The sequence below is a fragment of the Geotrypetes seraphini genome, chromosome 2, assembly GCF_902459505.1.
Source record: "Geotrypetes seraphini chromosome 2, aGeoSer1.1, whole genome shotgun sequence".
Taxonomy (NCBI): Eukaryota; Metazoa; Chordata; class Amphibia; order Gymnophiona; family Dermophiidae; genus Geotrypetes; species Geotrypetes seraphini.
This window is the reverse complement of record NC_047085.1, coordinates 226,270,680-226,283,341: the sequence shown is the minus strand read 5'-3', so window position 1 is coordinate 226,283,341 and position 12,662 is coordinate 226,270,680. Positions and strand designations below refer to the sequence as shown.

At 43.1% G+C, this 12,662-nt stretch overlaps 1 protein-coding gene across 4 annotated transcripts in view; it reads left to right on the top strand.

Annotated features, from left to right (window-relative positions):
- Nucleotides 1-12,662, top strand: part of EP300 (E1A binding protein p300) — a 532,137-nt gene that overhangs the window by 304,181 nt on the left and 215,294 nt on the right. For all 4 annotated transcript variants that reach the window (XM_033935072.1, XM_033935073.1, XM_033935071.1 and 1 more), the window contains exons 15-16: nucleotides 8,750-8,935; nucleotides 9,394-9,553. In XM_033935072.1, the coding sequence (XP_033790963.1) occupies nucleotides 8,750-8,935; nucleotides 9,394-9,553 (346 nt within the window). The remainder of the gene's footprint in view (nucleotides 1-8,749; nucleotides 8,936-9,393; nucleotides 9,554-12,662) is intronic.

The following is a 12,662-nucleotide window of genomic DNA, read 5'->3' as shown; positions in this document are numbered from 1 at the left end:
ATTTACATGACTATATATATATATATATATATATATATATATATATATATATATATGAAATCTCTTCTGCTATCAAGCTTTCAACATCATATTCCACCTGACGTGGCTAGACCCCATGAACAACTAGTCACATCTCTTACCACCAGGAAGTATTTTGCTAGAGCAACATACGGCTTGATATGTCTTCTCAAGCATCTTCCACATTTATAGTCATGCATCACTTGACTTGGCTCACAGTATCAGATCTTTCTACTTCAATACAAGTCCGGTTCACCAACTTTTCTTGTAATGGAGATAACCTTTTTGATACTCGTATAGAGGGAGTTTTTAACAAAATAGAACAGTACAAACTTATTTGACCTGCTGCAACATCCAGCGATTTACCTAAGTATTTTTCCACATAACTGTATCAACAGTCATCTACTCAGTAACTAAACGCCAGTCTTTCTAATCTCTTCCTAGAGAAACCAATCTATTGGGACTAGTCCTCCTTTTTTTTTTCATCAAAGCTGGACCATCAAATTCAGAGATATACTCTGCTCTTCTTCCAGACTCTTGTTACACCTTCTTTCAGAGAACCCTCCTTCGATAAGAGCTCCTGAGCTTTCTCCAGCTCAGTTTCTAGAGCAGAAGACTGAAACATAGAAACATAGAAAATGACGGCAGAAAAGGGCCACGGCCCATCTAGTCTACCTACACTTGTGACCCACCCCCTAACTTCCTCCTTGAAGAGATCCCACATGCCAATCCCATCTTTTCTTAAAATCTGGCATGCTGCTGGCCTCGATTACCTGTAGTGGAAGATTATTCCAACGGTCAACCACCCTTTCGGTGAAGAAATATTTTCTGGTTTCGCCATGAAATTTCCCATCCCTGATTTTTAGTGGATGCCCTCTTGTTGTCATGGGTCCTATAAGAAAGAAGTTGTCTTCTTCCACCTCGATACAGCCCATGATATATTTGAACGTCTCGATCATGTCTCCTCTTTCTCTGCGTTCCTCTAGTGAGTAAAGCTGTAACTTACCCAGCAGTTCCTCATACGGAGTTCTTTAAGTCCTGAGACCATCCTGGTGGCCATTCGCTGAACCGACTCAATTCTCTGCACATCCTTTTGATAATGTGGTTTCCAGAATTGTACACAGTATTCCAGATGGGGTCTCACCATGGATCTGTACAACGGCATTATGACCTCGGGCTTATGGCTGCCGAAACTTCTATGGATACAGCCCATGATTTGTCTAGCCTTGGATGAAGCTTTCTCCACTTTATTGGCAGTCTCATGTCTTCGCTAATGATCACTCCCAAGTCTCGTTCTGCTACAGACCTTGCTAGGATCTCACCATTTAGGGTGTAAGTCCTGCATGGATTTTTGCTGCCTAGGTGCATGACCTTGCATTTTTTGGCATTGAAACTTAGTTGCCAAGTCTTTGACCAATGCTCCAGTAAGAGTAGGTCTTGCGTCATACTGTCGGGCATTGAGCTTTTGTCGAGCGCTGTGCTTTTGCCTACTATGTTGCATAGTTTGTCGTCATCGGCAAATAATAACAACTTATTGAAGGAGGAAGTTTTCTGGATTTCTCAAGGTTCCTGTCTCCTTTACTGGACAAGAGCTACTACCTCAGCTCTCAAACTTTCAGAACAGTTCTCACCATATACTTCATGTCTTGAGTCATTCTTTCATTTCCCCATTAATGCATCAAGATCCAGCAGCCATTACAGTGTTAGTATTAACTGTAAGGCATTCTTATATATTAAGGTTTCTAACATCTTGCTGCCTGACTCACCCTCCCCATAATGTACTGTACCTTTGCTTAGATTGGTATCAGTGCTACCAGCGCCTCATACACCTTTACCACCATTGGTACCAGAGCTCCCATTGCCTTCTCTTTGACAATGTTGGTACCAACGCTATCTGGACTGACTGTATCTTTGCCATCATCGCCTAATATACTTTTGCCAGTATTGGTACTGGCAATATCAACACCTACTGTATCTTTGCCAGTATTGATATCAGCACTGTCCCTGCCTATGTACCTTTGCCAGTATTGGTACCAGCGCTGTCATCATGAATCCCTCGCTGCTGTGGATCAGGCATCACCTCTCCATAATAAGCACTTAAAATAATCAGTTCTACAGTTCCTTATTAGAACTTTAACTCCTTTCTGCCCCACTGGAATCTCGTCAGCCTAATTGGAAATATCAGTCTCCTCTTTTTATATTTCATTGACAGTTGTCTAAACCCTGTTGGTTCAATTACTAAACCCTGTTCACTTTGAGTTTGAGCTTCATTGGCAAAAATATGCCGTTGCTCGGTTCTAAGACAGGTCACTGATAGACTAACAGTGGTTCCAAATGAAAAATATTAACTTCTTGAAGAAGCCCGATGTAATGTCTCTTGGGCGAAATGGAGATCTTCCGTCGGATTGAGTTTATTGAGTTGGCTGGGTAGAGATTCTTCACCCAAGCTAAGTATTGCTTCGATCTAAATGGGCAATGAATGATAAATAATAATTTTGAATATAGTAACATCCACAATTGTTTTATAGAGTAACAGCTAACATCAGTCAAAACTGCTCACTATAAAAGTCTCTCTGAGATAATATATGATCAATGATAGTCTGCATACGAGTTATTCCTTATGACTTGCTCTGAAGTCTGACTGCAGACACTGGGGATCGGTTGTCTCTGTGAAGTGAACATTGACTGTTAAGGCTCTTTATATACATCACACATTTACAGGGGTACCTCAAAACAAAGGTCACCTTCAACTGAACCACCTTAGGTCTCAATATAAGAAACTGTTTTCTTCTCTTCTGTGTCGGATGTAAAACATCTGGGTACATTCTTATAATATTAGAAAAAAAGGGAACATCTTTATATTTGAAGAACAATTTTAACAATCAATCAATAGCAAACTGTACTAATAAGGTAGCTGGTACTTGAGACTCAGTTTCGACCTCTCAAGGAAATTAGTTAAATCCAAACTATCTGCAGATAAATTCTGCTGATTAGGATTTTGAGACCTAGATCTCACAGGTAAGTAATATATTTTAGAGAGAGGTGGATATGAGGAGTCAGGTACTTTCAAAACTTCACTTAAGTAACGCTTAAACATATCAATTGGTGATATGGAAAATAATTTTGGAAAGTTAATAATCCGCAAATAAGATCTCCTAATGGAGTTTTCCACCATTTCTTGCTTGAAATGAAGACTTGCACTATCCTTAACCCAAGTTAGTGCTTGCGTTTCTAAAGATTTTATTCTGGTGTCATAGTCATCTGATTTATTTTCCAAAGCCAAAACTTTATTCTTCAATTCCAAACTTTCTGATGGTACCCCAGTACAGCGTTGAGAAAGTTGCTGTATCTGGTTTCCCAGGGAAATCTGGAGACTAGAAATGGCCTCCCAAATTGATTCCATATTAAAGACTTTAGGTTTACGTAGGAGCAAAAACTCAATTCTGATTTCCCCTGCTAAAGCAATAGTACGTGTGTTTGTTGCAGAAATATCAGAAAGCATTTTTTTCTGGTCCTCCTCTCCTCGCAGCTGCATGGTTGACACTGCATACTCCTCCTGCTTGCTCACAGCTCCGGATTCCACGCCCTGCCGGGTAAGCAATAGGGTGTCCTGGACCTTACTCAGCGTTAGCTGCTCCACTCCTACTGCTACCACTTCCACACCCGACGCCTCAGGACGAACCGGAGGACTCCGTTCCTCCGTAGATAAGCTGACACCCTCAAAGGAAAGGACATGCGCTTCAGCTTGCGCGTTCTCTTCAGCCGAGGGATTGTCTTCCAGCTGCTGCACTCTTGGGCCTTGCTGCACAAACTCGTTCATCGGGCCGGTCCGAGGTAACTGCTCTTCCGGTAAACCCGGGCGTTTAGACTTCCTTTTCACCATGGCTGGATAGGAATATTTCACAAAGACTGCCACGATGTCCCGGTGCAGGTTCTAGCCACCATCTTGTTAAGCTCCACTCCTGCTTAGCTTTATTTTTGAACTGATGGTCCCATGAGATGACATTGGGTGCATAGGCACCAGCATATGCATAGTATGGGCAATTTTAAAGTGGCAGTACACTTTTTGATGGACCATTCCAGGGCTCCTTGGATGTCATCACCCACACGTGAGAATATATGCCTGCTGTTCTCAGATAACACCTGAGTAACTATGTGTTATCTGCAAATGATTCCTCTTCCTGAAGCTGAGAACATTGGTGCCTTAGTATTCTCAGTTGTGTCTAACCCAAGGAAGATCGTGTTCTTCTACAGAGCAGCACTAGGTTACGGCTGCCAGCCAGCCTTCTTGCTCTACTTCTTGCCCTGTTTGTAAATACATTTTGTGTAAAAGATACAGTTGTGCTCATAGGTTTACATACCCCTGGTAGAATTTGTCTAAGATATGTACCATTTGTGGAAAATGAGTGATCAGATACAGAAACATGATGGCAGGTAAAAGCCAAATTATCCATCCAGTCTGCCCATCTATATCATGCACTCTCTCCTCCTCTCCCCCATGCTCTCTTGAATTTGGACACAGACTTTATCACTACCACTTCTACCAGGAGATGCTTCTGTGATTCTCTAAAAGGGGGTATAGACTGGATTCTTGTGCTGCAAGGTTGTTAAGCTCATTGCCAGATAATCTGTTTCAATGGCTTACCAATCTGATAAATTCACTATTACAACATGCTATTTACTTGAATGATATGGGAATACAGTGGAACCTTGGTTTACGAGCATAATTCGTTCCAGAAGCATGCTCGTAAACCAAATTGCTCGTATATCAAAGCAAGTTTCCCCATAGGAAGTAAGGGAAACTTCTTTGATTGGTTCCAACTCCTCCCCCCCCCTCCACGAGGCTACCGGCGCTGCTCCATTCTCCCCCCCCCCCTTGAGGAATCCGACGCTGTTCCAAACCCCTCCCCGCGATCCAGCTTCCGTCCCTGCAAACCAGCATCCCCCCCCCTGCTCACGTTGCCCCCCCCTCCACCGCGATCCTACTTTCCCCCTCCCGAGCAGTCAGTGACACCCTTTACCCGACTTTGCACCAGTGCCGGTGCCCGAAGATTCTCCCTCTTCTGGCGCGGCTGGGCGGTGCATCGGAGATCCTCCCTCTTCTGGGCTGGGCTGGGCTGGACTGGCTTTGAGCATTTGCGCATGCTCAAAGCCTTCTGGTCTTGCTCTCTCCGAGATTGAGAGTGAGACCAGAAGGCTTTGAGCATGCGCAAATGCTCAAAGCCAGTCCAGTTCAGCCCAGACCAGAAGAAGGAGGATCTCCGGCGCACCGCCCAGCCCAGGCCGCGCCAGAAGAGGGAGGATCTTCGGGCACTGGCACTGGTGCCAAGTCGGGTAAAGGGTGTCATTGACTGCTCGGGGGGGGGGGGGGGGAAGTAGGATCGCGGTGGAGGGGGTGCAATGCGAGCGGGGGGGGGGGGATGCCGGATTGCCGGGGGTGGGGCGCTCATACAGCGAGGCAAGCTCGGTTTACGAGGCACCAAGTTTGCGAATGTTTTGCTCGTCTTGCAAAACACTCGCAAACTGGTGCACTCGTAAACCGAGGTACCACTGTAATTGTTAAATCCCTTATTAAAAGGAGATGATCTGAATCCTAAAAATTGTGGGAACTATTGACTGATTGCTATCCTTCCAATTTTAACTAAAGTTATAGAAGCAATTATTACTTTACAAGTCCATGAATATTTAGTGTTTTGATCTGCTGGATCCTTTTCAATAAGGATTTCATACACTATAACACTGAAACAGTTCTTCTGGCGCTTATGTCTAAAGATACAAATTATTTTGATAAAAATGTAGGAGTGTTGCTGATGCAATTAGATTTATCTGCAGCATTCTATTTATTTAATCATTTGTTTTTGCTTAATGGATGGGATAGGTATAGGAGAGAATGTTTGGAAGGTTTTCTTTAAAGATATCTACAGGTTAGTTGGCAGGGGATTCTCCCTATTCCCCCATTCTTTTAAATTTATATTTGAGAGACTTTGGGCTCCTTTTACAAAGGCGCACTAGCAGTTTAACGCGCGCTAAACCGCCGGACGCGCTAGCTACTACCGCCTCCTCTTGAGCAGGCGGTGAGGTTGGCCAGCGCAGGGGTTAACGCATGATGAAAAGTCGCGCATATTAACCCTACTATCGCGGCTTTGTAAAAGGAGCCCTTAGGTTCACTGATTCAGAAAAAAAAATTGAATATTTATTCTATGCCAATGACATTGTATTCTTATACAATAAACTATGGAGTCTTCACCAGTGGGTTTGTGAATCTTCTCTAGCTTTGAGCTGCAGGTACTCCAACACAAACCTTTAGCCCCTTCCTAGGTGTATACATTCTGTCATATGCCCTGAAGACTCCAGTCTGAATCTGCAGCTTTGACTGCTGGTTTTGTCTCTTCTGCGCATGATTAATTTTACATTTGTAATTCATTTAATTTGTATTTTTCTGTGGGTTTTGCCCTTGTGCTGTGGATTCTCCCTTCGGGGACATCCTTTGGCCAGAGATCGCAGACTTTTGTAGTTACATTGTCTGCTTCTGGGGGTAACTATTAGCAGAGTTACAGTAAACCACTCACACAGCCTGCAGGTCAGATCGGGTCTCTGGGATCAGGAGCCACCTCACCTTTGGTTCGTCCACAAAAGGGTAGAGCGCAGGCTGCGTGGTTCCGTGGATGTACTCCGGGATCAAAATCGAACCATGTGTCTTCCCTATTTTCCTGTGAGGTTCTGGGAGTTTTTCTGGGTTCCCTGTGATTTTCCCAGGCCATTTAGGGCAAAATCAGTACCCGCGGTGGCCATCTTGGATTTTTATTAAAAGTTTTAAAAGTATATTTTTTGGTCTTATGAGCTTTGTTTCCGCTCCAAACTTCACAAATGGCCACTTCAGGACAGGATGGCACGGATTCATGCTGTGATTGCGAGAGGCTGCTGATATTTTTTTAAAAAAAACAACCTCTCCCCCCCTTAAAACTAGGCATTCGAGAACTATCACTTCGTACAAACCTGGCATCATGAGGAGAAATAATTAGCCCAGTATAATAATGGTACATGCACAAGTGGTGGTTCACTGTAGATTCAGGTTGCAGACAGCGATGGTAGATCATTGTTTGCGGATGCAATTATTAAAAAATGAAAAGAAAAAGAGAAGGAAGATTACAACTCCTTATGGAGGACACAAAGGGGGGGAATGTGCTCATAGGAGCATCCTCTGTCACTGTTAGTTGCGCCTCACTTTTGTATGTTTCATTCCTCCTGATAAGTGGCATGAGTAGCAGGAGATTTCAGTTTTTTTGTGTTTTTCTTTATTGACAATACTGAAGGAGGAGCTACTGCACAGGGTATCTTAAAGCTCAACTCTGGCATCCTCTCTTTCCATCTTTTGGTAAATCGGTAAAACCCATAAGTGTCTGGTTTGATCTGTTAGGACTAAAAGAAAGAAGATTAGCAGTTAAGAACTAATTCTTCCTTCTGTCTCATGCCCTAGTCTCAACCACTTATCCTTCCCTCAGTTCCCCACCATCTCTCTGTATCCCCTTCTTACTCATCCATTTGCCCCACATCAATCCTTCCTTCCTTCCTTCCTTACTAGAGAATGAGATGGGGACAAATTTTTCCCTATCCCTGCGGGAACTAATTTTCCCATCCTGACCATGTGAGCTCTTTTCCTGCAAGCTCCATCCTCATCTGCACAAGCCTCGAAAACACTTTAAAATCATAAGTGTTCAAGACTTGTGCAGTTAAAGCAGAGCTTGCAGGAATGGTACAGGGCTACAGACAAAACTCACGGGGATGGGACGGGGAAATTGAATTCCTTTGGGAACGATTACAAATTTGTCCCCGTGTCATTCTCTACTTCTTACCCAGGGAGGATGCTGCTTCACCCCCCTCACTGTCTTGCCACATTAATTCTAAATCTCCTCATTCCCTCCCCCCAGCTCATTTGTTTGCTCTCTGGCCAGATTCACCCCCTTCAGTTCTCCCTTCTGCCTTGCTCAACCCCATTATTATCAGGCTCATCTCCCAACCCTTTGTTCTGCAGTTCGGTTTATATTGCCACTGAAGAGAGAGTTGCTCTGTGGGCTTTTGGCCACTTGTCATTTTAAGTGCTTTTCGTTTCATCTACAGATGTGTTTGCAGTGTCACATGATGGTCATAACCAAATGGGTTCACAAAATCAGTAGCTTTGGAACCACTGATCTAACACTAGTACGCCGTGGATGAGAAATTTACTTCAAATTCCATGTCCCAGTTTTATTAGTAACCTAGTGCATTCTTAAACTTATGAGGGTTTGGATGTGCTTTTTAAAATATATAGCTTAGAACCTGATTAACAAACTTACTATAAGACCCAAGACAATGTAGTGGCATCCACTTAATTTATTTGAATTTGTTTGAATATTGAGTATTAGCAACATATATAAAGGGATACTTGGGGCTCCTTTTACAAAGCCGCATTAGTGGTTTAAAGCGCGTAATAGCGCATGCTAATTTGCCGGCCGTGCTAGCTGCTACCGCCTCTTCTTGAGCAGGCGGTAGTTTTTTGGTTAGCGCAGGGGTTAGCGCGCGCTAAAAATGTGCGTGCGATGAAGCCGCTAACGTGGCTTCGTAAAAGGAGCCCTTGGAGTAGAAGATGTAATCCAACGTAATGAGCCTTCCCTCATGACCAGCAAGAGACAGAAAATGACTGCCATCATTGATAGCACAGCTCTTTTGACCTATTTTTACCACTGCTTTGTAGCTTTCCCAGTCGGCAACAAATACAGATGGACAGGTCTCCAACCCACCATCCACCAGCAGCACTGAAGTCCTCTCTCAGCAGGCTACCCATGAGCCACCTTCACAGGAAGTGAAAATGGAGATGAAAATAAAGGAGGAGGAACTTGAGACAGAGCCTGCAGAGTTTACAATGGAGGAGAAACCTGAGGTAAGAAGCTAAAATTACGGGACACACTACTTTTGTTTACTTGCCTACCTTGTACTTTCTTTTAGTCTGAAGATCTTTAATCTTTGGTGCTTCTTGTGAATGCTTTTCTCTTTTTTTTTTTTTTTTTTAATAGTCTGTATTTCTACTTAAAAATGCAAAAGAAAAGCAAAGTTCTGGTGAAAAAGTTTAGACTAAAGAAATAAAAGCTGCTTTTGAAATTCTTATATTGTGGAATTGATTGAATTGTTAATTTATAGTGGCTATAGTTTGCTGTCCGGGTTACTGAATTTGTAGATCTCTAATGCTGTGTCTGGCTTTGGACTATAATTCAAACCTAGGTGGGAGTTCAGGTAAGTGGGTAAAGGAATTTAATCTTTCTAAGAGAGATTAAACAGTGAGTGTAACAGGCAGATGTATTTTAACAGAAAAATAGCAGCTGAAAGATTCCTGTCTTCCAGATCAAAGATGAGGCAGCAATGGAGGAATGTAAAGTAGATCCAATGGAGTGTGAGGAGAAGAAATCGGAAATAAAAACAGAAATAAAGGAAGAGGAAGAAAGGCCAAACACTCCAACTACACAGTCCTCGCCAGCACCTTCTGGACAGTCAAAAAGAAAAAGTAAGAGAAATTTCTTCAATTCTTTTCCTTGAAGTTGGCAAGATTGTAATTGCTTGTGGTGAAAGTGAAATATGTGTGTGAACTAGGAAGTTGGAATGATAAAATTCTATAGCTAATAGTCATTTGCCTGATACTTGGGTATGGTGGTATAGCTGATCAGTATTGATTTAAATATGATATATTGACTTCAAACCCAGAGGATGGCTGTTTTATCGAGCTGAAAAGTTTGGCAGTGATGGTTGCTTCTTGTGCAACAGGAATGATAGTCTTGGCCATAGGTTTAAAGCCCCACCAATTGTAAGGATTGTAGAAAGCTCATTCTTCATGCTTCACCTTCCATCACTCTAGGATATAGTCTCAAACTCAAACCCTTTGAGGGCCACATTTTGGTTTTGTAGGTACTTGGAGGGGCGCAGAAAAAATAGTTAATGTCTTATTAAAGAAATGACAATTTTGCATGAGGTAAAACTCTTTATAGTTTATAAATCGTTCCTTTTGGCTAAGTCTTAATAATAATATTGTCATTTATAGCTAAAGAGACATATTAACAAATAACTATTTTATTTTACTTTTGTGATTATGATAAACATACTAAGGGCCTCAAAATAGTACCTGGCGGGCCACATGTGGCCACTGGGCCACGAGTTTGAGACCACTGCTCTAGGATGAGCTCCTTCTCCTCAGTCGTACTGTACAAGCAAGGAGTAGGGAGCCTGTCTGTTCTGCTCGAGTTTAATTTTTATTATTTTTGGGTTGTTCATTATCTGGTCAGAGGCTTTGGTGCTGCAGAGGATCCTGGCTAGAGAATGACACGGGGACAAATTTTTCCCTTCTCTGCGGGAACTCATTGTTCCATCCCGGTGAGTTCTTTTTTTGCCCCTTCCTGATTCCTGCAAGCTCTGTTCTCATCTGCACAAGCCTCAAACACTTTAAAATTATAAGTGTTTGAGGTTTGTGCAGTTAAGGCTGAGCTTACAGGAATGGGATAGGGACAACGACAAAACTTGCGGGGATGGGACGAGGAAATTGAGTTCCTGCAGGGAGGGAGGAAAATTTGTCCCCATGTCATTCTCTAATCCTGGCTACTTGGGGCTTCTCTGGATGCGAGAAGATGCAGACTAGAGAATGGCACGTTCCCGTCCCCACAGGAATTCTATTTCCCCGTCCCGTCCCTGCAAGTTTTATCGCTATCCCTGTCCCTTCCTCATTCCTGAACGCTATGTCTTAACTGCACAAGCCTCGAATACTTATGATTTTAAAGTGTTTGAGGCTTGTGCAGATAAGAATGGAGCTTGCAGGAATGAGGCAGGGACAGGAAAAGAACTCGTGAGGACGGGACGCAAAATTGAGTTCCCGTTGGTATAGGGAAAAATTTGTCCCCTTGTCATTCTCTAATGCAGACTTCCAGGACTGTCTGTAGCCCACAGGCACATGCCTTGCATGATTCCTATGTGGCCAGTCTGCATTAGTAGTTCTCATTTCTCAGATGCATGCCAGTGGACAAATACCAGAAGCCAGTGTAGGAGACCCTTCCAGGACCCTTTCGGCAACCTGGGCAATGGTTCACTTCCAAATTCATATGCTTTTTTAGGTTTCAAAAGCCAACCTAACCCCATGAGAGTCTTGGTAGAAGTAGTGTCAGGATTTTTAGTGGAAGGCACAGGGTCTACCCCAAAGAGCCAGACAGATTTAACAGGGACCCAAGCTCTGGTGTATTCAACGGACGAAGGTTGAGTCCATGCCTTTAATTTCTCATTCAGGGTCCTAAGCTCTGGGAGATTCAGCATTTCAGCTGGTAGGGACTGACTACGATCAGGTGGCAGTCCTGGATCTCAGAGAGGATCCAAGTTTGCAAGGGTTATTCAAACCCTAAGGGCCTACAATGTTTGATTTCAGAGGTGCTCAAAGAACTAAGGCTTGAGCTGCCTCAAGCCTCCATGGCTCGGGACTCACTCTTGAGCACCACCAAAAAACAGAATGCCTGTTTTCCTTCACATCCAGAAATTACTAAGATGTTAACAGATCACTGGCATGTTCCCGAGGGGCCCTTAGGGGGTAGCTAATCCATGGCCAAGCTCTACTCGATGGAAACTGAGTTTCAGCAGCTGTTTGCTATGCCAAAAGTGGATTCGCTGGTGGCGCAGGTTACAATCGTTGTGATCCAGAAGGGAATACAAAGAGGCCAGAGACAGCATCAGAAATTTTTCTTTGATGAGAAATTTGATGAGAGCTCTGAGATCCAATATTGGTCGGAGACCTCCCTCTTCTTCAGGACAAGGAAGTAGTAGGAGTAAAACCCTTTGTTCCTCCTGTTCTGGGGAAACTTTCTCGATAGCATGGAAAACGAGCAGAGTTTGGACTTCCTGGAGAAGAAGAGAGGCCTGCGAAGATGTATGGTTGATTAATATTAAAATGGAGGGGTTGTTAAAATCAGTCATCAATCAAAATCAGGTTTTCTCATTGGAAGTTGTTGGGAACTTAGAAAATGTAGACTCCAATTTAAAGATCCTTGATAAAAGGTTGTCTACTGTTGAAACACAGGTCACAGCCTTGCAAGGAGCAACCACATAATCAGTTAAGGACTCTTTTAGTCTACATTTAAAATTTGAGCATTGTTTTATGTATGGAATGGCAGGTTAGAATGTTATTTTTATAGCTATTTATCTGCCTTGGTGCTCCATTTACAAGAGATACAGAGCTTTGCAGCTTTCTATTAGGGTCTTTTAAAAAATATATATAGTCATTATTTTAATTGAAAGATGGTCCCTGAGCCTGTTAGCTATTTTAAGATGGTTTTATATTTTTAGGTGGTTGACAAGGCTATATGTTAATAGCTCAATCAGGCATTTGGACATCACACTAACCTGAGAGCAAGTACAAACTTTGGTAGGCAAGCTATTAAAGAAGTTTTTAATAACTTCTTTTCTTTTTCACATTTTCTTCTCTAGCCCTGGTATTGAGCGTTATGGTGCTGCTATTTCCAACAGTGGCTGGCTTCCTTCCCTCCCCTCCGCTCACCTCCCAGCAGCTCTCAGTACCTGCCTGCAGCAACGATTCACGTAGGCAGCCTTGAGTCCTTTGATGGGTCATCAGAGGAGGCCCGCAACTC